This window comes from Radiomyces spectabilis (assembly GCF_025331425.1).
Source record: "Radiomyces spectabilis strain NRRL 2753 chromosome Unknown BYT42scaffold_10, whole genome shotgun sequence".
Lineage (NCBI taxonomy): Eukaryota > Fungi > Mucoromycota > Mucoromycetes > Mucorales > Radiomycetaceae > Radiomyces > Radiomyces spectabilis.
Window position 1 is genome coordinate 957,536 of NW_026251935.1, and position 24,365 is coordinate 981,900.

The following is a 24,365-nucleotide window of genomic DNA, read 5'->3' on the forward strand; positions in this document are numbered from 1 at the left end:
ACTATCCAGTTAATATAATAATATGCCCTAGAAATATTAATCTTCTTTGCTTTATCAAAGAGAATATTAGAAATATAAAGCTTAACAAGCATTCGAGATTCGATGTTTCGAAAGTCCCCCTAAATTTGACCGGGCATTGGCTCATGGGCCGGATGCAGCGAATTTTGCTCACAAAGCACAGTCACATACCTAATTTGGCAACTGGATGGGCCCGCCCAATCTGATTTCCGACGGGGTATAAAAGGAGTGACGACCTTTCGGGCTTTGGTCAAAGCATCAATTTTCTTTTCCTATTTCCCTTTTTTTTTTTCAACTATCACTGATGAAGGAGCCGGCAAGGTATGTCATTGCCGTACGTGGCATGACATGTCAGAATTGCACATATACTGTTACCAAAGCGCTCGAAGAGATACCCAACGTTATTCAGTCCTCTATTCACGTTGATTTGTCAACACAACAAGCAACGTTGCAAGTTGATGGTGAAAATACACCTGCATTACGCCACTTATTGATCAAGACAATCGAAGATCTCGGCTATGACGCCAGTTGGCCGGGAGATACAGCATCAACTACTGACGATACCAAAAATCCGACAGCGGACATGGGCGTCCGAGTAGATATTTCCGGCATGACGTGCTCTCACTGCAGCGACACGGTCACGAAAGCGCTCAGTGGCCTACCGAATGTGATTCCAGGCTCGATCCATGTTTCGATCGATGACAACTGCGCCTTTGTTGCTTTTACGCGACCCAACACGGTCAGCAAAGATCAACTGACAGAAATTATTGAAGATCTCGGTTACACTGTCGACAACGTTATACTGGATTACGTCTCTGAAGAGGTCGCTTCATCGGGTGATCCTGCTACTGAAAAGACAGCCGTCATCAGCATTTCCGGCATGACCTGTTCTCACTGTGTGCAGACCGTCAATGACGCACTACGGGGGTTACCTGGAGCTATTGCGGAATCGGTGAACACCAATCTCCAAACTCAGGAAGCCACGGTATCTTTCACTGGCACTCGGGTGACGAGTGATTCGTTACGTCAGATCATTGAAGATCTGGGTTATGAAGTCGTGGGCCGACCCAAGTTTTACCGCAATCATGGTGGATTGACCGATCGTCGTGCCTCCCTGGAATTGACTCCGACGCGCTCGACAGTATCTGCCACTGAATCCACCGCATTATTATCTCGGCCTGATCAGAAACACCAATTACGAAAAGTGGTCATGCGTGTCCTTGGTATGACTTGCCACAGCTGCGTTGTCGCCGTCACCGATGCTCTCCAGACGGGAATTCCCGGCGTTCATAAGGACTCGGTGCGTGTGGATCTTAATACCGAAATGGCCATGTTCATCGCGACCGATCCCAAGAGTGAAAACATTCGATCCGTGGTGGAAAATCGAGGTTACGATGTTGAAAACATTCAAATCATTCACAATCTTCTTCCTCCGGCCGTTCTCGAGTCGACGCCGCCCAGTGAAGATCCCAGTAGCTCCATGTCCAGCACCCGTCGTCCCAGCGATTCCATCGCTTCTCTTGCTGCTATTTCCGTTGAAACTCCCATGGCGGTCCCGAAAAAGGTCACTCTTTCCGTCAGTGGCATGACATGTTCCAGCTGTGTTCGTACCTTGGAACGTGGTTTGACCAGTCTTCCCAGCGTGGATCCTACGTCGGTGCAAGTCCAACTGCTCACTGGTTCGGCGTCGTTTGCTGTCATGGGGGATGTTCTCGACGAAAAGACAATTATGAAGGCGGTCAAGAGCATGGGTTACGAAGCCAGTAACATTGTGTTTATTGCCGAACAACAGCCCGTGCAAGCCTCTTTCAAAACCAGTATGTACAAGGCCGACCTCCTGATCAGTGGCATGTTCTGTGAACAGTGTGTCGACAAGGTGCATTCGGCTCTCGCTGATCTTCCGGGGACCAAGGCCGACAGTATCAAGGTCGATGTTGACTCGGGTCGTGCTTCCTTTGATTACTCTGGCGAATCGGTGGGCCGGCAACACATCTATCAGGCCATTCTCCAGCTCGGTTTCATGGCAGAAAACATCGATATTGTCAAGACTGGCGAAGAAAAAGACGTCAAGGATACCAAGAGCAATGTCGTTACCACGCGACTCACCGTGACCGGTATGACGTGCAGTTCGTGTGTTGGTAACATTGAACGGACCATGTTGAAGCAAGCAGGCGTGATCAGTTGTCAAGTCAACCTTTTGGCCAAGTCGGCGGTGATTCAGCACGATCCTTCCGTGGTCGGTTCTCGGGCTTTGGCCAATATGATTGAACAGATTGGTTACAAGGCAGAATTGGCGACTCACAGTACCGACGGATTGAGCGATCAGCGCGAGGCGATGCGGGCGTCGATGGAACAAGAAATCAAGACGCTTCGGTTCCGATTCCTTTGGTCTTTACTGTTTGCGATTCCCACCGTGTTGATTCATATGATCTTTATGATGGCGTTGCCTGCAAGCAATCCAGTCCACAAGGCTTTTATGAAGGACATCACTCACGGGTTGACGGTAGGCGATTTGCTGCTTTTCCTCATGGCGACACCTGTCCAGTTCTGGTTAGGTTCTTCCTTTTATGTCAAGGCTTACCGTTCTCTGGTGTATGCTCGCACAGCCAACATGGAAACGCTCGTGGCGATGGGCACCACAGTGGCGTACCTTGCTTCAGTGGTGTCGGTGATTCTGTCAATGGTACGCCAATCCCATGGTGGCATGTCAATGAACTACTTTGAAACCTCGGTCCTTCTCATCACGTTTATCCATTTCGGTAAATGGCTGGAAGCCCTCGCCAAGGGTAAAACCGCGGAAACGATTACCAAATTGATGGATCTTCAACCGGAACGAGCGATTCTCGTGGAAATTGCCAAGAACCTTGATGACAAGTCCAAGGACAACGACACCAAGACACCCTCTGCTAAAGGCGGCGACGATTTCAAAGAAGATATCTTTATTGAAACTGAAATCGATACCAGTGAAATTCAAGGTAATTTTTTCTTTTCTCGATTTCGTTTTGGAGATCACTTGATACTGATATCTTGGTTTTATCATGTCATAGTGGGTGATATCCTCAAAGTCAATGCAGGTGCGCGTATCCCTTGCGATGGTAAGCTTCTTTTTCTTGTTGACCTACTGTATATCTCTTTTTACTCAAGCATAATTTTCCGGTTGTAGGTAAAATCTGGCGAGGAACTACGACGACGGATGAATCCATGATTACGGGTGAATCGGTTCCTGTGAACAAGCAAAAGAACGACAACGTGATTACGGCCACCATCAATTTGTCATCACCAGTGTATATTCGTGCTATCCGTGTAGGCTCCGATACCACCTTATCCCGCATTATCCAAATGGTGCAAGACGCTCAAGCCTCGGCCAAGGCGCCTATCGAGAAACTCGCGGACCAGATCTCCAGTGTATTTGTGCCAGTGGTCATTGCTCTCGCTATCATTACCTATGTGGTTTGGCAAATTGCTAGTGTGAAGAACCTGTATCCCGAAGATTGGCTGCCTGAGGGTGAAACCAAGACCATTTTCTCCATCATGCTGGGTGTGTCGGTTCTCGTCATTGCTTGTCCCTGTGGTTTGGGTCTCGCTAGTCCAACTGGTAAGTAAAATAATTTGCTAAAGCCATTCATCTCAGTATTTTGCTCAACTCACATTTTTATCTTTATTTTATTTGCTGTAGCTGTCATGGTGGGCACAGGTATAGCGGCTCGTTACGGTGTGTTGGTCAAGGGAGGTGGTTATGCTCTTGAGATGGCCAACCGGATTACCACGGTTGCTTTTGACAAGACGGGTACTCTTACACTTGGCAAACCCATGGTGACTGATGAATGGATTGCTGCTGCTTCTACGGAGCAGACTGCTCTTCAGTCGATCTGGAAAATTCTCGGTCGCGTTACCTCGGTCAGCAACCATCCTCTGTCGAAATCCATTGAAAAGAAGGCTAAACGAATTATTCGAGGTGTGGACCAAAATGTGACAACGGCCGCCGATCTTGCCGCTCAGGAACAAGAAGAGGAAGAACAAGAAGGAGAGGAACAAACTGAAAATACCAAGGATTACTTTGGCGGCGTCAACATTACCAATGCCAAGGAAGTGGCCGGAAGAGGTATTTTGGCGACATTGACTCTCAGCGAAGAAATCTCCCGTCATTTGCCCGTTCGTCTCCAGGGCCAACGTATATTCAACGTGTTCCTCGGTAATCAGGAATGGATGGATGAAAACCACGCTCGTTACGAAAACGCGGAACAAGCCAAGACCTGTCAACAACAACTTGGCGATTGGCAAGACCAGGGTAAATCGATTGTGATGATTTCTTTGTCGCCCGTCACTACCGGTACCGCCGGTACCAGCAACAAGTCTTCAGCCATGTCGAATGCTCACAAGGAAGGTTGCAATAATGCGTGTGCTTGTGCGGTGTGCCATTGTGCAGCTGCTTCGGTTTGCTGCAGTGCTTCCCGTACGATGATGCTGGCTCAACTGGCGGTGGCAGATATTGCTCGACCTGAATCGCGTCAAGTGGTGGCAGAGTTACGCAAGAGGAATATTGAAGTATGGATGGTTACGGGCGACAATGAACGTACCGGTCGTGTGGTGGCTCAGCAATTGGGCATTGACAAGGATTGTGTCTTGGCCGGCGTCAAGCCTGAACAAAAAGCAGACAAGGTCCGTAACCTCCAACGACGTGGCGTGCGAACCGAAAAGGCTGGCAAGATTTGGCGCAAAAAGAACAAGGACGGGAAACCTCAACAAGCAGTGGTGGCCATGATTGGTGGTAAGTTTCTTGTTTCCTCGCTTTCTTAGTTCTTTTATTTTTCTTTTGATCTAATGGTTCATTTTTCTTCGCTCTTTTGTGTAGATGGTATCAACGACTCTCCTGCATTAGCTCAAGCAGATGTAGGGTAAGTAATGGAAATTCTGGATACCGTGTAGGACGTAATACAGAAGGGCTCATATTCATTTTTTTTTTATTTGTCGCTTGATAGTATCTCCGTGGGATCTGCTACCGATGTTGCCATTGAAGCTGCTAGTATCGTTCTTATCCGCAACAATTTGCTGGATTTATTAACGATGTACGACGTTTCTCGAGTGGTGGTCCGTCGTATCCGGCTCAACTTTTTCTGGGCTTTCTTGTACAATTGCATTGCCATTCCTATTGCTGCCGGTATCACTTATCCCGGTACCGGACAAGGTCTTCCTACCTACGTCGCTGGTATTGCCATGGTGGCTTCCAGTATTAGCGTGGTTTGTTCCAGTTTATTGTTACGCTTCTACAAACCTCCCAATCACTCGTCTGCTTAATTTCTATATGTATACACTTTCCAGTCTATCGCTTCATTGCTTTTCATATCTTTTTATTTTATTTGACTTGTATTATATCTTTGCTCATTCTTATTATTATCTCATGTTCAACCTCTGCATATATTAAACAAATACTGTAACTGTAAAACATCGTTGTGGTTGGCCATTATCAATTTTTTCCCATTGCGATGTAGAACAAAGTCTTCCGTAGAACTCAACACCCTCAAATAAGCCACGATCTCCGGCTAATGACATAATAGGCGATTTTCTTGTCCTACAATTTAGGTTTCTGGGCTGTACACCCTATTTCACTTTGTTTCACTCGAGTTAAAAGATGGGTTGCAATGTAACATTCAGCCTTCATGGCCCCAAAAGCGCTTGAAAAAGGATTGTCATATTTTCTTGATACCAGCAAAAGAAAATGAATCCATCGTCGTATCAGGTGCGTCGTATTGCTTTGGCGTCTTCTGTATCATTAATATTGAGACCGACTTGAGTATTTTAGCATCATGGACATGCGGTTACCGACCCAGAAATTGAATAGCATACTTACAGTCTTTATCGACCGATTGACTATGTATTGCTTATGATACGCGTGCAATTTTCCTCCATTTTTATATAACTGCATACACATGCAAACTTATGCTAATTCGCGAAAGATGAACTTGCATGGAATTTATTAGAATTACCAAGAAGCAATAGATGCAGTCACCCAGTATTCAATCGATCAATGGTTATTGATATGAAAGCTTGTAATTCAGCGCTTCACATAAGGTCAGCTACTATGTTTACTGCACTTTTTGAACATTGGCAGTTCTGGTGTATTCAAGCAATGAGGACCATGTGAGTAGTCTTTTAGCATACATATCACTGGCTCATACCAAGGCGACACGCGTGGGTCGGGTGTATCGAGTTGGTATAACCGGTTGGAATGCCCGGGAAGTGATGTGACTACCACAGCGGCAAAGGAGACCGTCATAGAAAAAAGCTGGAAGTGGCGCCCACAGTTGCACAAATTAGCCTTCCAGGTAAATCACAATGCGATGATATAATCGTATTAAGATTTGAACACAAATACCAGGAACTAGGAACGGTGAACAAACCCAGATTACTTTTGGGCTAAACGTGGTCACGCTGACGCTAATGACAATGGCTTTTTACCTGGCGCATTCTATAGTTACTATGCGGGGGCTTCTTAATACATCAAAAACGGGTCGATGTATTTACAAAAAGGACGCACCCATACACGATATACCCAGAGAGGGTAAAACCATGAAAGATTGGCGTTTGTTTGCGATCTAAACGAATAAACATTCTCACGGCTTAATCAAAACGTAAGAAGATCCACTGAAATTGCTGTGCTCGGCCCCGAAAAATATTGTGTGTACCACTGTTATGAGTTCGCGTCACTCCAAGAGAATCATCATCAGAACGTCGAATCGTGGCAACAGTTCGACGCATTTGGTTGCTTTAGCACCAGGTTATTTGACGGAACAATTACAAATGCAATTCATCAATAACTGAAATAAATGAATAAAAAAAAACTTGCACATAGTAGAGACGACGGTTGAATGAGCAAAAGGTCGGGTCGCCTTGACTAAAGTCTGTGGTGAATTCGTCAGTATGGTAGGAGTAAGTGATATGAGCGAATCCGACCCGTATCACTTAAGAATTTGGAAAGACCATCTCCGCTGGTCATTTCGGTCAAGATGAAGTAGCTCTTGATAATATAGGGTACTGATGGTCAGTTATCTTCCTCCCATCTAGAAACTAGCTGTTTTTGGAACATTGATAATTTTGCATGACAATAATTTAGCTTTGGGCTGGACACAATGGATCCAACTTTATGTTCAGGCACACATTGAAAATTGGTGGTGGTGGTTGTGGTGGGTGCACGCGGAATATAGCAGACCATGAGGAAGATAAGGTTTAAAATAGGAAATGCCCAAAGTGAAGAACAATGGTCATGGAAAGGTGAGCGTTGCTCTGTTGAAAAACAAAGCCATGTGCTTGGCTTTTTGTGTTGCATGCATCTGTGACTGGGGAAACAAGCGAAAAAAAAAGAGGGAACCCAGTTTGCATGATGGTGCCTTTGACGCCTGGGCATGTGTGACTTGCGTTTTCTTTTTGGGCTTCCGTTCGGATGTGCAACCTTTTCACCTGCCAAGCTGAAGTAGAAAAAAAAAAGATATAAACGGCCCTTTGCAGTTGGTCTTTGGGGACCCTTGAAACCCAGCCAACGGATTCACTGCCCGATTCCATTTCCTTCCAACCCCTCTCTCTTGGCTTGAGCACTAGTCTCTTTTTATTCTTTTATAACTAGAGTTTACTTGACAGTTTCTTGGTTTCTTTCTTTATTGTTCTATGTCTTCTGAGCCAGAATTGCGATTGCGCACCAATGCTGCTGGTCACGTCGAATCCAAGCATGAAAAGGACAATGATCCCCATGACGTAGCTTCCAAACCATTGTCGCCATCGTCACCGGTCGACATGGCTAAGGATAAAAAAGAGTCTTATTCGTGCGGTAGAACTCCCAAAGGCGTCGGTAAGTAGGCAAGAGAGACTAAACCTTTTGCAAGTGGTGCGTTAACGTTTTCTGTTCTGCTGCAACGATCAGTTTTTCGAGTTCCCGCGACGAGAGAAATGGTGCAATCACTTTTAGATCCCAGGGAGAAAAAGAGCTTTTTCGACAAGATCACCTTGGCCATTATGGCAGTCGAGATATTACTGTTCTTTGTTTTGCCGCGTCCGGTCAAGCAGATCCTGTTCATCTTTGTATTTGCGTTTTGGCGCTTGGGTTACAACGTGGGACTTGGCATCCTCTTAAAGTATCAGAGCGATAGTCGGGCATTGGTTCATCTGGCGAAAAAGTACCAGATTTTCGATCAAAAGGCCAATCCCGCATTATATCAATGGCTTCAACGACAGCTGAGCATGAAGATGGGTGATGATTACAATTTCACGGTACGTGTCTGTTCCCCTTGTACTACGGTAGATCCAAGAATGGGACATTATTTCTAAACTAAGCCTTTTGCTTGACTTTTTAGACGGTACCGATCGAATACAATACTTGGCTGCTATTCCGTCAATTGGTCGATATTGTCTTGATGAATGATTTCACATCGTACATGTGCTTTGCATTATCATGGTTCAACTGGTCACCTCAATCGTCCTTTTTTGTTGGCGATGTGCTCCGATGGGCAGGCGGTCTTTTCCTGATCGTGTTCAATATTTGGGTCAAGATCGATGCCCAACGGGTGGTCAAAGACTTTGCATGGTGTAAGTTTCATTGGAATTGGGAACAATGAGACCCGAATCTTTGGACTTACATTGGCTCTTGGTCATTTAGATTGGGGCGATTTCTTCTTTTTGATTGAACAGTCGTTGACCTTTGACGGTGTCTTTGAAATGGCTCCTCATCCCATGTATTCGGTGGGCTATTTTGGATATTACGGATTGTCTCTCATCTGTGCCAGTTACACCGTCCTCTTTGTCAGCATTGCCGCTCACGCACTTCAGTTCCTGTTCCTTGCCCTCGTTGAAACGCCACGTGAGTTCTCGCGCGACTGTTGGCGCGTGCATTTTCGTGGGAGTTATTGCAGACTAACTAATGTAATCTTGCGTTCCACAGATATTGACAAGATCTATAATCCGCCTATCAAAGCCAAACGTCAACCTGTATCGCCTACCCAGGCCACAATCGATGATGCATCCTACGACGCGATGCACTATAGTACTAGCGGACGGCAATTCTCCAATCAATATTTCCGTCGTGATCTGATCATGTTCAAGAACTTTGATTTCTTCCGTCCCACCGATCTGGCTTCGGCCTTGGTGATGCTGTACTCATTAGCTTTGCCGTTTCTTATGTCCGGACGAAAAGCTGTCGTATTTGCTGTGCTTCAAGCTTTTGCCTGGCGAATTTTCCACACGTATGGTCTAGGATGGATTCTACGTGCTCAATCCACCAACAAATACTTTACTCGTCACTTTGTCAAATGGGGAGGAGGTACGCAAGAAGCTTTCCAAAACTGGAAGAGGTAGGATCACAACGGAATCCTGAGAACAAGGGACACGTTACTGATGACACTGGCGCTGTAGCCTTTACAACCTATCGCTCTGCATGACTTATATTACCTTTTGTGCCGCTTGTTGGAAATTGTACTCTCTTCCTGAACATTGGACTTATGGCACCACTTTGCTGCGTCACACTTTGGGCTTGGTAAGGGATTATTTGACTTTGAGACATTTGACTGTTTGGTAACCCGATGCGCATGTAGTTTTTTATTCTGTTACATATCTGGACTTCCGTCTCTATCTACGAAGTGCTCGGTGATTTCGGATGGTACGTACCTTTGGTAATGCATGATTGAACATCAAGGAGATTGACTCTTGTTTTTCCGTTTTTTTTTTCAGGTTTTATGGCGACTTTTTCATTGAAGCGCAAGATGGCCATTTGCTGTATACTGGCATTTACAGGTGAGTTTTCGAGCGCTGCTAAAAAATGAGATTGTAACACGTTGCTTGTTCCGTAAACGATTAGATTCTTGAACAACCCAGAAAAAGTCATGGGCCATGCTGCTTTCTGGGGAATGACGCTGATGACCAATAGCTGGATCATCTATGGATTGACGCTGTTCTCTCAGATCTCCAACTTTTTGTTTTTACATTACGTTGAAGCGTAAGTTGTTTTTATGAAAAAAAAAATTGTAGTGGTCGTTCATGACTAACATGTCCTTTTTTTTCCTGGCGCTGACAGACCTCACATGCGTAAATTATATGGTGATGAAATTCGTAAAGAGGCCGGTCTGACAAAAACATTGCGTTCCGCTGCTACTTCGATTCCAAAGACCATCCCGGACAAGTTGCAACAAGAAGTTTCCAAGCTTTTGCGTGAAAAGGCCGAAATCCAAGCGGCTTCCAAAAATGTGGAGCGAGTCGTGAAAGAAACCATGGAGAAAATGGAAAAAGCCATGGGAGAAACGGCTGGAGCGGTCAACGACATTATGGAAATTGCCCGGCCTCGACTTCAAGAAGCGATTGCGGAAGCCAAGACGTTGCTCGACACATCAAGATCACGATTGATTCCTATTGTGGCCAATGACATTGAAACGTACGATCTATCGCGCTACAGCATCAGCTTGTCTTGCAACAACAAAACCGCGTTTACCCTCGGTCAACCAATCCAAATTGAATGGACAGCTCCCGAATACCATGGGGCAAGAGATTGGATCGGCATCTACAAAGTGACGGCCAATACCAGCAAAAAGGTGACGAATATCAGTTCCCACGGCTACTGGCATTGGACCAACGCGGTCGAACGAGAAGGCATGGAAACCCTGTTCCCGCCTGAAGTCGAGATTGCCGAAAAAGGGACACTTGTCTTTAAAGGAAATCAATTACCATGGGAAGTTGGCACTTACGAGTTCCGCTATCACCATGATGCCAAACACAATGTCATGGCTCAAAGTGCACCATTCGAAATTATTGGTAAGTGAAAGAAGGCACACTGGTAGTTTTTTTTTTCTTTGTTGTAGCTCAACTGTTTTTCCCTTTTCCCCTCTTTTTAGCTCCCGTTGCACCTAATGTGGAGGATGTTAATGCGGTGGAACTAAGTCTGTTGAAACTGGTGCAGAATGCTTTGGGATTGAATCCCGATATTATGCCGGTGACGCCTTTGGAAGAGTTCGTCAGCATGGAGGAACGCGAAGCCAAGCATATCGTGTATGGTATCAAGCTCATGTATGGCGTTGAATTCGCGTGGGAAGTCGTAGTTGCCGATAAATGTGTGGCAAGAATCGCTCGACGGGTAAGTTTCGATATCGTGATTCAGCATTCGTCGACATGTGAACGTGAAACTCAAAAAGTGGTTTTTTCGCTAGATCCATCACGCTATTGAAGCGCTTTCACCTTTTGCCAGTCAATGGCGGCGGGTTTCCATGTCGACGCCTGAACTCAGTAAACCGTCGTTATCGTCTGATTCCCCACGGATATAAGACCATTTTCCGCCTCCCTCCTCTCTCCCTCCTTTTTAGATATCTTTTTTTTTCTTGTCACCTAACATTTTATATATCAAATAAACTTATACACATCTTTGCATTATTCGTTCTCAAAAGTGAAAAATTTAGAGTGGTTGGTAATTGGATGGGAAGAAAGGTCAACTTGTGATCATTGGGGAGCTAGTGGCTCTTGATGACCAGGTGAGACAGATCGGTGAACTGGGCAACCCGATGGTGATACAAAAGCGTCTGTGCATTTTGGTTCTTCTCGGGTGGCATGGCGGAGTACACATACAAAGGATGCGATTCGTTGATGATGATCAGGAACTTCGTCGCTTCGTGATGAAAAACATTGGCATGGAGACATTTCACTGAGAGAAATGATGATATGTTTTTAATTTACCGTAGACGCTTGGTATTGTTTTCATGCGTTGTGGTCAGTGATGCAACGCTGCGAATCCAACGGTAGACATTTTGAGATTCGGAAAGGCACATACTTTTTGCTTTGAAAGCAAGGCTGTTACATAGCAAGGAATGATACAAGAAAATGATGTTTCAAAAGACGTAGAATCTTGACAATACTCTTATAGGTTCGCTCCACGCTTTGAAATTTCCAACTGCCCCTTGACTACAAAGCTACCAAAAATAAAATGAGATATGTCCCGTAGTACAGCCGAAATACCTGCATCCCAATTTTCGAATCTTCCGCAGATGTACGAGGTTAACAAGATATAATCAAATGATGGTGCCAACAATCATTGCCGCTCTTTGAACAATGCTCCGCCATAAAGAATCCGGAGTGTTTTGATGCATATTCTGTCTTCAAAACATGTTGTACGCATCATGGTACAGTATATACGATTTTCAGTGCTATGATATCCTCAGCGTCTCCGAACTATTATTGCAAAGTAAATTTTTCCTCGATTGGTTAAAACGAGCTTCCGTGAAATTGTGGATGATCCATAGGACCTCTACTCCCAATTGTTTCTAAACTTTGTGTCTACATGTATTTCCTGATTATGATATTTAAGACCGCATAGCCTTCTCACTACGATTTTCTTATTTGACCGAGAGCAATTGTCAAGTATTTATTACTGAAGATTTTTCCGACGTTCTTTTTCGTTCCACTTCCTGGTTTGGGTGTGTTTCTGTTGGTGGTTTCCACCACGCATACTTTTCTCATGGCTCTGAATGAATTTATACGTTTCTTTCTGGTTAAAAAGATTTTGCAAAAATTTGTCGATTCTCCCACTCTACGAATTTTTATTTTGAATAATGTAATTCAGGTGACCTGCAAGTTTTTTTTTTTTTTTTTTTTTTTTTTTTTTTTTCGTTTCACGTGCAGAGAGTCTTGGTTATTTAGCCGCTTACCCTTGGGCAGGACATATTTGCTTACTGCTGGCGATAATCCATGCTGCACCTCGGGCAACATTCAGCACTACGGAAGAAAATTGATCCAAATGAAGTAAAACAAAGTTATCTGTGTATGTATACAAAAGACCACCGTGTATAAGGTTTATAGAGATGAGTTGGAAATTTTGTTTTGCCTGCAGCCAATGGTTAGATGTAGAAAAAAAAAATACAATAAGACAAGAGGGCTAAAAAGGGATAAATAGGAAGTGAGCCAAAAAAAAAAAAAAAAAAAAAAAAACCAAGGGCAAAATATAACAATAGTAATAGTTGGATCCAAAAAAAAAGAAAAAGATAAGAGCGATAGAGAGAGATGGAGAGAAAAGATTTGGTGTGAACAAAGTATGAAAATAGACAAGGCAAGGCAATAGAGAAAAAAAAGGGAAGAATATAAACTATTAAATGGTAAAAGGAAAGGAATTTTTCAATTATGGGGAGTAAAGGTAGCTGGTAATGTGGAGGATTTGGATGAAAGCAAAGGAAAAGGAGAATATGTATGTTCCAGATCATCCTGATCCATATCTATTTGAATTTCGTCATCATCATTGTCGTCTTTATCCACGGTATCATGACTGGGACTCTGATACTGATGTTCTTCATCATCCTCGTCTTCTTCCTCTTCCTCATCTTCTTCATCACTCGGCAATAATATATCAGGATCGTCTAATTCATGGGGTGGCTGGCGCCGTGGAGGCACTGGATGAGGCGATTTTCGAGACCCATCCATACTAACGAGGATGGCTGCGGCTTCCAACATTTGAACCTGCTGATGCTTGGTCAGTAGCAGCTTGCTAGTGAGCTCCCATTCATCCGAGTGTTCCCATCGATGTTTGGCCAGACAACTGGGGTGTTTATACATTTTTCCACAATCCTCGCAACGATGGATCATTTTGCTAGGTGACTCGGAGATCACGCGACTCTTGCGGGTGGCTAAGGTGGTTTGCTCGGACGGACGACGATGACGAATGGTTCGACCGCCCGTTGCTGCTGCCGCTGCAGTAGCGGATGATAACGGCGATCCATGCAATGGTGATTCTGGGCGTGGGGAATGCGACGAGGGCCGTCGGAGTGATTGGATAGGAATAGGCGACGAATGATCAATGGTATAATTTTCAGGCAGCGAAGTGGAGAAAGCCTGAAGGGTCAATGCGCTAAAATGCGTAGGCAACGAGTCTCTTCTCAGATTAACAAATGCTTCGTCCTTTACACTGCTGGCCGCCGAAAGCATTGTTCCCGTACCGTGCGGTGGCCCACTGCTATTGTTCAAAAGCCCGTCATCACCACAAGATGAGCTGGGCGGGGATGGAAGACTCACGGAAGGAATGGTTGGTTTTCCTTTACTGTCTCGTTGTTGGTTTTGTAACTGAAATGTAAGAGAAGACGACATTGAACAACACAATGAACTCAATGTTGAAAAGGGGGGGACGAGGGAAAGGAAAAAAAAAAAAAAAAAGTAAGTAAAAAAAGAGGACCTGGTTCCAAAAAAAAGGTTCGTCGGAGTTTACCTGCCTGGGCATCTTTCCTTATTAGGAAGGCACGTAGTTTTTGCAATCCCCCAGACAAGGGACGAATTGAAACAACGCAAACGGCAAAAGCATTTTGGTTTCATTTCCACTGGCAGAGGGAAAAACAATTGATGCAGCCAAAAAAAAAAAAAAAAAAAAGATGTGTGGGAAACCATAGTTGACCATGCCACTTTTTATAATAAGGAAAAAGAGGAGGTGAGTGGTCTCTTTTTTTTTTCTTTATATGCGCATCTCAATTTCTACATTCTCTTTTAGACTGTTCTCCCTTGTCCCTTTTTTCTTTTCTGGGAAAATTCAAGTAACCTCAGCAGTAGCTTCTCGAAGCATCGTTGACCGTGAACAAGCACAGCCCAAGCCATCACACTACACCAGGAACAGGAAAGAGAATGGTTGGATAAAGTTGATTACCAGTAAAAAGAACACTGGATACCTCATGTTGCTTTTTTCTGATTTACAATAAAAAAGCGAAAAATGCAAGATGGTTACGTGGCATCCCAGGAAAATTTCTGATAAGCAACGCCACCAAAGCGGCTTTGCTTGGGAATCTCGAAACGGCCAAACAGAAAAAAGCCAATGCCTGTAATACGTCATTTTCTGATAAGGATCTCCGCAATACAGCATACCAGTTTCTTCATCCTTCTTTTTCTTCTTTTCCCTTTCCTTTCTTTTTTGGTTTGTTTCATCAGCAACTGTGACTAGCAATACAATGAACGATGGCATGGCAACTCACCACTGTTAAACTCGTCTATCGTCAAGAGTTGATTATGTGAATAGTTATATCTTCGAGAATCTCCTGGATAGAAAAGCGGGTTTTTGACTGTTTCGTTTCGGTTCCTGGATTGATTTTCCTTTCTTGCCAAAAACAGATGGGCCTTCCTATCCATCGGCCAGCCACCCAAAAAGACTCACCGTTCGCGTGACTGCTCTTGTTCCATGCGTCCATGACCCCAACGACAAGTATTCGCAACAAAAAAGTTCATCAACTCAAAAGGTCAGAAGCTGCATTAGCAATGACGTATAGTATCAATAACAAAAAAGACGCACCTTATTGGTTTTTTTTTGTTTTAATTTACTCAATTTTTTCGTCCAAGCATTTTGGCGTTCATTTTATTTCAGTCACCGATGGAATCACACAAGTGCACAGACAAAAAAAAAAAAGAAAAAAAAAGTTTTGCAATATCCATGCGGATGAGTGCATCACGTAAATACTATATAATACCTGACAATAAAGAGACGGTGTCTACTAGATAATACCAAGTTAAGCAATAAGTAAGGAGCAACATTTGTAACATAAGAGCAAATAAAAAAGAAATGGAAAATAAAGCAAAAAGAATTTCATTAGATGGGGATTCACTGTCTGGGACCGTATCGTTGGGATTCACTATGGAGATCCATGGATCGTCTTCCGACGGCGAGGTAGCGTGATGGGTCCATGGAGTCCTTTTCGGTAGAAGTGGCCCCAGATGGCCCCATCATCATCATCATGGATTGGGGTCTTGTTTTGTTGCGATGGGGCAGAAACGGCTCTTTGCCTGGTACTCTGGAGGGCCATGTGTTAGGAGCATAGTCGTCCAATTTCCATGCTGATTTGGGAGGTTGATAAGGTAACGGGGTGGAATCCGCGGCGGTTTTCTCAAGGGTGCTGGCTAACATGGGCGGGGTCGGCGTGTTCGGGTAGCCACGAGGGTAAAACCCGCTGAGGGAAGCGCTGTGTTTATGATGAACATGGACAGGTGGAATGGCCGGAGCGGCATAAGAGGACGACTGCAAAGGGACATAGGGAGGCATCGGGTAACGGGAATGCAAGGAAAATCCTTGTTGTTGTTGTCGTTCATGCTGCTTTTCCAATTCTTTGGCAGAAGAAGCTGAAGGCGATCGTGTGTGTCGCCACGCTTCACCACTGACTTGTTTCAAGGCCTTTTGCAGATCCGCCAAGCTGATCTCCTCGTCGTGATCGACGGCAGCGGAAGCATGATGACCAGAGTCGTTCTTGGCATTCGATGAGTCCTGTCGTTTATGCGACATCAACGTACTGTCGGCTTTGGCCAAGGATTGGAGCGGCGACATGCCGTGGAGAGGACCGGCATCCAATGGGGGAGACACCCACAGTGACTGGTAAGAATATAATTCGGCTTCCAATGGCATGGATGCACGTCGATTGATACTGAGTCCACGATGACTGAGGGAGGGTGAATCATTATTATTCATGGAGGGATCCGAATTCATCCCCGCCTGAGGCGGAGCCCATGTCGGATCTTGACTGTTGTTGACGACCTGAATATTCTTGGCGCGCACGGACGAGTGATAACGCATTTTGGAACAGTAACGTTCATGCTGACTTTCGGTTTCGGTGTCGTCGTCTTCTTCCCCGATGGTACGCACATCTTGAAAGTAATCAATGTGATAGATTTCGGGAGATGACGATCCACATGCAGGGGGTAATCCCACCGATATCCGCTGAATCATAGGCTTACGATTGGATCCTGACCGAACCAAATGAACCGATTGCTGTGATCCACTCTTTCGAAGACCAGAAGATATCATGTCATCGGGTTGTTCGTTCAATGCTTCAGGCTGGTCGCTAGCGACTGCTGTGGGTGGAGTCACTCGGGAGGAGGGTTCGATCCAATGCTTGACATCGTCCGATCGTTTCTTTCGCAGTGAAGGCGAATGGGATTCGTCGCATTTGAGGGAAGCTTCTTGGGTGATGGAACCCGGTCTTTGAGCCGCAGTGGAGTTGGTATGGGTGGCGGTAGGTGGCGACCCACCCCGCTTTTGATTTGTAACGCGTATGGATCGTCGAGATCCCCATGTGCCTCTTCGTTTGGGCGTCATGAGGCGCGGCTTATCGCGATGGCTGACACTGGTCATATCGCTCCAAACGCTCATTTTATCGTCTTCGGGAATGGGTTCAATCGGTGGAGGCGATACTCGAATGTTGGGGTCACAGGCCATTAATTCGGCCAGGGAACTACGCCACTCGCTAATCCATTTCATTTTTTCCACGGATAATGTCGGTGCATGATACCGTTTTTCGTACTGGGATGACGGAGCTTCCGGTCGATCGTCATGGATGGGCGGGTGCGGGCGAGGAAACGAAGATGAAGGTGGATGATAAGACGAAGAATCATGCATGGGCGATGGGGTGGGCGGGATCTTTTGAAAAAGTGGCATGGTATCATGTGGTTCCGGTGGTCCCACGGGATAATTTGAGTACGAAGGATACATCATTGGTGTGGTTCGTGGATGGGGAGACTGCTGCTGCTGCTGCTGTGGCAATCCACCAGCATGAAGCGGTGGATGCGGTTGTGAAAGTGAGTGGGAAAGGGCAAGTTGCGAAAGTGGTTGAATTGGCGATGGTTGCGGGGCTTGGTGGTGTTGTTGATGTTGATGTTGATGTTGTTGTTGTTGTTGTTGTTGCTGTTGCTGTGTGATGACTTGTTGTCGAATGGCTTGAGCGAATTTCCACATTTTGGTGAGAACGAATAACCATCGTTCGAGATCTTTTTGTTTCTGTGCTTTCATGATGTAACATTGACCGTCAAAGGTACGTACGCAGAAACATCGGGATTTGGAGGAGGAGGAGGAGGAGGAAAAGGGAGATTTGAGCGTGATGGAAGGTTGTTTGGCGGGTTTTAACACGGAAACGGCGGAAATGTTGGCAATATCGACAGTCCATTTGGGTAACTGGTAGTAACTGGCCAAGACGGGAGGAGAAGCGCCAGCGTCGGCATTGGGATTGGCGGAAGAGGTGAGTCTTAAGGTCTTGTCTTTGGGTGTGGCGAGGAGAGGCGAGGTAAGTGAGGTGGCAAAAGAAGGAGACGAGTGAATAAAGCTGAGTTGAAAGTCGGTATCCAAGGGAGCATCCACGGCTGTGTTGGGCGGCAATTTAACTTTACGTGACGATAAGCAAGTGAACGACGTGCCGTCGAAGCGAAAAAGGCGCCATTGCCATTGTTTCTTGTCTGTACGTAGATACAGATGACCTTCAAACACCGGTGCTGTTGCAGGCACTTCGTGTTTGTAATTCGGTAACAATGAAGCCAGATCTCGGCCCGCCGTAGCGGACGGCGAACTATTGAAATCGTGATGATGAGTCATCAATTCAACGAGGTTGATAAAACTTGGTATATTAGGAGGTAAATACAAAAAAGAGAAATAAGAAAAAGAAAAAAAGTAAGGATAAGGAAAATAAAAAGGTATATAAAAAAATAAGAAAAAAGGGCAGAAAAAAAAATTAAAAATGGGTCTCTCACAGTTGAAGAAAAAAAAAAAAGCTTTGTCGCGGTTTGTCGTCATCAAAACGCTTCACAAGTTCAATTTGACTAGGAAATCCTTGTATTCATTCTTTCGGGATGCAATCATCGAAAGAGCGAAAAAAAAAGGGCGCGAGGGTAAAGGGTAAAAGGGGGAGAAAAAGCGAAGGGAGAGTTTAGGCCTTCGATCTTTGTGATTCTAGTTTCAATTCATTCATCGGGCGGGTTTCAACCTATTTTACTTTTTAAAAATAACGGAAGTCAAAGACCTCCTACTCCTACTTTTTGTCTTTCTCTTTATTCAAGGGGATTTCTCTATTTCCGGTTAAAATGGGAGAATCATCCAAGATTATCCTCTTCGCTTCATTCACACACACATACTGCTCAGCACATGCATTCAAAAATATGAGAGCGAGAGAGAGAGAAAGAGAGACCATCAGCGAGTTTAAAGCATGCATTGACATGGAAACAGCCGATCCTTTTTTTTTGTTTTGTTTTTGTAACAATGGCCCACTCTTTTTTAATGTTTTATTTTTGGTCGATCCATGTGAAATCAGGCTTGTTATGTGCATTGAGTGGATGAATTGCCAAGCATTTTCTCTTTCTTCACGAGTGACGTAAAAAAAAAAAACAAGGTTGACTTGGTCATTATAGCATGTATTGTATGCAGGCATTGAAATAGGAGACAAAAATCCATGGACGGACGGACAGGAACATTGCAGGTTTGATGGCTATTCTCATTTTCCTTTGTATTTTCCTTTTTCCTTTTTTTGCCATCCTGGGAGAAAACAAATAACCAAAAAAAAAGCGCAACTTTTTTTTTTGTTTTCAGCGTGGCCCGCCCGGTGATGAACTGTAAAAAATGGGCTGAAAAGGCAACACAAAAGGTCAGCTTGAACTTGCCAGTAATAGAAACTTTTGTTGACTGATAAAAATAGAATGCAGCTGATGCAGCCTAATACGGCAACATTTTCAGATGATGATGTGTATGCGATTGAGAATTCTCTGTATTGTTCCCAGTCGTCAAGAAGCCGTCTACATTGAATATAATATCGATGCATCTGTCAAGCACAAAAATAGTTAAAAACAATCGAGCGGCGGGTCCACCACACGCCATGTTTTTCCCCTTTTTTATTCCCTTGTTTCCCTCGTTTCTTTTTTCTTTTCCATTCTGTATTTCCTTGTTCCATCTTGCCACCCAATCCACTTTATCTTTTCTTATTATTCTGAATGTCTTAATAATAATAAATGCTAAAAGAACGTCTTGCACAAAATAGGAAACCACCTTGTCCAGTTCAATCGGTCACGAGGACAATAAAAAAAAAGATGGGATTTGGTGCCATTCCAACCATCATCCTTTGGAAAAAAATAAAATTGAGAGCGAAGGCGGAGACCGAAAAAGTGGCTTCCCTCAGTGTGACAGTCAATTCTTGACCTTGCGCATTGCTTACCTTTTCCAAAAACCGCAACGTCCTTGACACTTTTTTCAGTAAAAAAAAAACTATCGCCATGGCAGGTCCTAAATTAGAAGTGGTCAAGGTAACCATTTGCAGTGGTAAAAAAAGGTTATTCAATGCTTGATACTCATACTTTGTGATTCGATTCTAGTTTGGTTTTTATGTATTTTTCCCTGTGGGTGTCATGCTGTACTTTGGCGGACCCGACTTTTACGATAAATATGTAAAGGGCCTCAAATTCTGGCCCGATTACGATACAACCTATGTAAAGTGGTCACTGCCAATTTAGCTGATTACTGGTGAACGTGACCTTTTTCTCATTCCTTTATTTTCTCTCACTCTCTACAGCAACCTCCAAAGACATCGGAAGAGGTCCGCGGAGCCCTCGACAGAATGAAGGCTGAACGGGAAGAACGATGGAGAAAAGCATATCAAGCAAGACAACAACAACAGCAATCGGAAACCCAGAACAATGAGAAATCACTATGAGACAGAGACTAACGGTTGATACTGACAGCTCAGACATTTTTTTCCTATACTTCCATGTAAATTAACTAATTTTTTTTTTCAAAATTTTTATTCTTGTAATAATGCAGTATGAAGGAACAAAATACAAACGGCAAAATGAAGGGAAGCGAAACGAGAGAGAGAGAAAAAAAGAGGCATTTTGACACTGTACAGTACATGGGATACCATGGAAATGGAGAGAAGAACAACAAAATACATTGCGAATGAAAAGCGGGAAAATTTGGATGTAGTTTTTTTTCTTTTTTCTTTTTTCTTTTTTTTACCGGTCAAGCCAGAGTCTATTTTTTGATCGTAACAAGCGGAAAGCGCCAATGGGAACACGCTGCCATCGAGACAGATCGCGCGAGAAGCGGGATTCCAACTCATCAGGATCAGGGGAAGGCGACCGGGAAGAGGAGCGAGTGTAGAGTTGGGAAGTGTCCACCAGTTCATCCATCGAGACAGGAACTGGCTCAGTTTCAGCCGTTGGTGAACAAGGGGAAGAGGAGATGGTGGGTTCGGTAGATGCAGTTGAAATGCCGTCGTAGAATGAAGAAAATGTCGAATGATTTGCCAAGGCCAGCCCGGTGAATGAATTTCCAGAAGGTCGTCTCCTTCGCTTGTTCTTGGATGGTGGCTATCAAATTTTTGAACAAATAAAAAATTAGACTCAAAAAAAAGCAAATGACTGCATCCATTTCATTCTTTCTACTTACGTCCATGAGACTTCGTTTTCGGACAAGATCTTGGAATCCCAAGGAAGGATCGGGATCCAGTTGCTCCGTTGTAAGGTTCATATCAGTGGCCAGATTACCCAGACGATGTGAGAGTGTATTGATGGACAGTGGAGATCCATTGGAGGCTGATAAAGGATTGGCGGTCGGTTTTGGAAGAATCTGTCGGGAATTGGTGGGGATCGGTGCAAAGGGTTTCTTGGTGGAAGGGGACACCGAACCAGGAATCGATGAGGATGATAAAGGGAATGCTAATGAGGAAGAGGAAGACGAAAGAGGGTCGCCGTAACCGCCGCATGGTGTCGCCGGAGCGGACATGGATTTCTCGGGATGAAGAGCTGCAGACGAACAGATCTTTAACAGTTCCAATAATTGGTCTTGAGTCAAGGACAAATTGTTGGCAGTGGTGGACGATGATGACGACGAAGAGCCCGCACAAGACAGCCCTGACGGATCCATCGTTGTTTCCGTGGTCGCCAAACTCACCGAAGGTAAAAGAGCCGCTGACGAAGTCAGAGTTTGCAATACATCGTTGGCTTCCTTCGCTTGAGCACCACTCATGTCGTCTGATTTTTTCGTGGTCAACGGCAATGCCATCGGATCGTTCGAAACTAACAGTGAGAGGGCCTCCAAGGGGTTGTTCGTAAGTGAAGAAGACACCGTGTTGCTAGTCTTCGTGTTTTCTTGCGAATTGGCCATGGACGCTTCCATGTTGGCATCGTCCGCAGCAGCAGGGGTCGTTGCTGCGGTGTCATTGGCGTCTGAAGGACCCGGGTCGACATTGGTTGAGGAACCCATGACATCTGGCAGAAAGGAATGTGACATGTCCAAATCGTCGCCACCGAGAACATGGGTCGCGTCGATGGCAGGAGGTTCCATCACAACATCATCGAGGGGCATGTCCGCAAGAGGGGCCAACACCTGCAGAAATGCAGCTGCTATACTATCGAATAAATTGGTGTGATCATCGGCAAAGGGTAAAGATTCATGCTGACCCAGTGATCTCTCGGGGTCATCAACCGTGTCCAAACCGTGGTCGTCATCGTGGAAACGAATATCGATATCCTCTTCGTCGTCCTCCTCTTCATCCTCATCTTCCGAAGAATTCCATCGACTGCTTACTTGCACGTAGTACTCGTCGTCAAAATCGCCGTCTGGACCGAGATTGTAAATCTCTTCCTCAACGTCGTCGTCGTCGTCAACCTCCTCCTGGTCTCCCACCGAGTACAACTCATTTTCGTCGATCCCTTCCAAATCACTGTCTTCGTCATTGTCCAAATCGCCGAGATCATCATCATCTTCCTCTTCGAATTCTTCAATAAGGGCTCGTTCTTCTTCCTTTTCGATATCTTCATCATCACCCGAATCGATGTGCACGCTGCTGTAAGATCCTGAAAAGGGGGACATTTCAGAATCATTCCCTACAGAATGCGCATCGTTCTTGATCTCCTCTGCATCATCTCGATCGTTCTCATCATCCGGATCGCTGACGGAATCAGCATCGGAATCATCATCATCAGGTCGCTCCTGCTTGAATAACGCAACATCGTCCATGGTATCCTCATCGTCCACATCATCCACATTGACTTCCTCTTCATCGGAGCCCTGAGATCCCCGTCGCACCTTGCTTAGGGCTGATAATGCTTTCCGACTTGCCAACGGCTGCGACGTCGTCCCGTTGGATTTCGATGGTCGCTTGGGAACCTTTTTAGTCTTTTTTGCTTTACGCTGGGCTTTCGATTCCGAGGGTTTTTGACTGACATCGACTCCGACGCGTTCCACGACGTGAGGATTGGCAACATCCACATCGGCTTTTTTGGTGTTGGCGGAGGGGCGGACAACAGCCGCCGATGTATCGTTGATTGCCCAGATATCCGTGCTATTGGCAGTTTCGGTCGGTTTTTCAACCGTCACTGATGTGGTGGTCGTCGATTTCTTGGCCGTCGCGGTCGCGGTGCCACACGTACATTCGGATTCACATACAGGACAAATATCGTCTAAATCTTCTTCGTCCTCTTCGTCGACCGGCGTCACCGTCACGGATTTGGGCGGTTCCATGGTTAAAGGCGGTGATGGCAACACAGCTTCAGGCGGCGTCGCTGCCTTTTTGCGGTTATTGGTTGTAGCAGATTTTTTCGGATGGGAAGTGACGTTATTGGTTTTTTTGTTGTTGCCACGGCCTAATGACGGACAACACGATTTGGAGTGAGCATGGGTTTTTCTAAAAAGCTACGGTTGTTGGTTCTGATTACCTTTTGCTTTCTTGCCTTTGGAGGAAGCGCTGGTAGCGGCGGCGGCGGGGATGGTGATGGTATTGCGCGGTGGAGTGGGTGTTGGTGGAGGTGCTGCTTCGCTTTCGGCGGCCTTGGCAAGGGTACACTTTTGGCAAAAATAATTCCCCGTCACTTTTTTGGGTGTCATGCCAACACATCGTCCATGAAACCATTCTAAGTAAAGCAGAGACCATAAGTGTAAAGAAACAGATTCGATCCCGGAACACCCGGGATTATAATGATAAAAAAAAAGATACGCACCTTGACAACCATCACAGGCCACCATAAATTCTTTGCCATCGTATCCTTTGCGACAAATACAATATAGTTCCTCGTTATTGTCATGGTGATTCTTGGCGATGGACCGTTTTCGTTCTTTGGGCATGGGTGGATGAGGATTCTTTTTGCGATCTTTGGCTGATTTCGCTTCTGTCTTGGGTTTGGTATGCTGAGAAGGAGGATTCGGGGTGGGAGGTTGAAGTTTTAATGATATATTCTTTTTTCCTCGTCGTTTGATCGTCTTGTCAGTTTTTGTCTTTGTTTGGTTACTTGGTTTCGCACCCGTCTTACGACCATGGTCCGTTCTTTCGTAATCGGCATCGGAGTGTTCCGAATCAGAAGATAATGTAGATCCGTCCGAGAGTTGAAGAGACAAGTCCGAATCGGATAAAGCGCCTCGAGAATGCTCACTCATTCGAATGAGTAGATCAGAAGCAAAACGCTACTTTCTATGTGACGTATTATTACGGCCAAAGTGGATCGTCTATTTTTCTTTTGTGTATTTCTACTTTTTGGCTCGTGGGTTTGAAGCGCAGGATTTCCAATCAACGGAAGGGTCGTGTTTACTGATTTCGGTCCACGGGCGTCCAAGTAAGGTCTACGATCGTACG

At 45.1% G+C, this 24,365-nt stretch overlaps 8 protein-coding genes across 8 annotated transcripts; 4 read left to right on the top strand and 4 right to left on the bottom strand.

Moving 5' to 3' along the window:
* Nucleotides 1–628: 628 nt before the first annotated feature.
* Nucleotides 629–5,313, top strand: BYT42DRAFT_500841 (E1-E2 ATPase-domain-containing protein; the record flags this gene model as incomplete). The annotated part of the gene is made up of 6 exons (XM_051564733.1): nucleotides 629–2,993; nucleotides 3,066–3,113; nucleotides 3,182–3,613; nucleotides 3,695–4,786; nucleotides 4,871–4,913; nucleotides 4,998–5,313. 6 exons carry the CDS (start codon nucleotides 629–631, stop codon nucleotides 5,311–5,313), a joined length of 4,296 nt encoding a protein of 1,431 aa, XP_051421154.1.
* Nucleotides 5,314–7,506: 2,193 nt separating this feature from the next.
* Nucleotides 7,507–11,451, top strand: BYT42DRAFT_578964 (phospholipid methyltransferase-domain-containing protein). The gene is made up of 12 exons (XM_051569338.1): nucleotides 7,507–7,858; nucleotides 7,931–8,277; nucleotides 8,361–8,592; nucleotides 8,663–8,863; nucleotides 8,945–9,353; nucleotides 9,415–9,535; nucleotides 9,594–9,658; nucleotides 9,730–9,792; nucleotides 9,857–9,994; nucleotides 10,073–10,803; nucleotides 10,884–11,122; nucleotides 11,196–11,451. Exons 1-12 carry the CDS (start codon nucleotides 7,678–7,680, stop codon nucleotides 11,307–11,309), a joined length of 2,841 nt encoding a protein of 946 aa, XP_051421155.1. The 5' UTR covers nucleotides 7,507–7,677; the 3' UTR covers nucleotides 11,310–11,451.
* Nucleotides 11,452–12,963: 1,512 nt separating this feature from the next.
* On the bottom strand, nucleotides 12,964–14,149 carry BYT42DRAFT_606851 (uncharacterized protein). The gene has a single exon (XM_051571160.1). It carries the CDS (start codon nucleotides 14,107–14,109, stop codon nucleotides 13,147–13,149), a length of 963 nt encoding a protein of 320 aa, XP_051421156.1. The 5' UTR covers nucleotides 14,110–14,149; the 3' UTR covers nucleotides 12,964–13,146.
* Nucleotides 14,150–14,369: 220 nt separating this feature from the next.
* Nucleotides 14,370–15,001, bottom strand: BYT42DRAFT_578969 (uncharacterized protein). The gene is made up of 2 exons (XM_051569339.1): nucleotides 14,979–15,001; nucleotides 14,370–14,912 (listed from the first exon to the last, which is right to left on the bottom strand). The coding sequence occupies exon 2, from the start codon at nucleotides 14,867–14,869 to the stop codon at nucleotides 14,612–14,614; it is 258 nt and encodes an 85-aa protein (XP_051421157.1). The 5' UTR covers nucleotides 14,870–14,912; nucleotides 14,979–15,001; the 3' UTR covers nucleotides 14,370–14,611.
* Nucleotides 15,002–15,333: 332 nt separating this feature from the next.
* On the bottom strand, nucleotides 15,334–18,665 carry BYT42DRAFT_56090 (uncharacterized protein). Its single transcript, XM_051567292.1, has one exon. It carries the CDS (start codon nucleotides 18,545–18,547, stop codon nucleotides 15,599–15,601), a length of 2,949 nt encoding a protein of 982 aa, XP_051421158.1. The 5' UTR covers nucleotides 18,548–18,665; the 3' UTR covers nucleotides 15,334–15,598.
* Nucleotides 18,666–19,525: 860 nt separating this feature from the next.
* BYT42DRAFT_56109 (uncharacterized protein) lies at nucleotides 19,526–19,897 on the top strand. The gene has a single exon (XM_051567322.1). The coding sequence runs from the start codon at nucleotides 19,560–19,562 to the stop codon at nucleotides 19,779–19,781; it is 222 nt and encodes a 73-aa protein (XP_051421159.1). The 5' UTR covers nucleotides 19,526–19,559; the 3' UTR covers nucleotides 19,782–19,897.
* BYT42DRAFT_56110 (uncharacterized protein) lies at nucleotides 19,898–20,494 on the top strand. Its single transcript, XM_051567324.1, has 3 exons — nucleotides 19,898–20,043; nucleotides 20,113–20,226; nucleotides 20,310–20,494. Exons 1-3 carry the CDS (start codon nucleotides 20,014–20,016, stop codon nucleotides 20,448–20,450), a joined length of 285 nt encoding a protein of 94 aa, XP_051421160.1. The 5' UTR covers nucleotides 19,898–20,013; the 3' UTR covers nucleotides 20,451–20,494.
* A 254-nt stretch (nucleotides 20,495–20,748) lies between these two features.
* BYT42DRAFT_616221 (uncharacterized protein) lies at nucleotides 20,749–24,169 on the bottom strand (the record flags this gene model as incomplete). The annotated part of the gene is made up of 4 exons (XM_051572043.1): nucleotides 20,749–21,105; nucleotides 21,185–23,382; nucleotides 23,455–23,649; nucleotides 23,737–24,169. The coding sequence occupies 4 exons, from the start codon at nucleotides 24,167–24,169 to the stop codon at nucleotides 20,749–20,751; spliced, it is 3,183 nt and encodes a 1,060-aa protein (XP_051421161.1).
* Nucleotides 24,170–24,365: the final 196 nt, after the last annotated feature.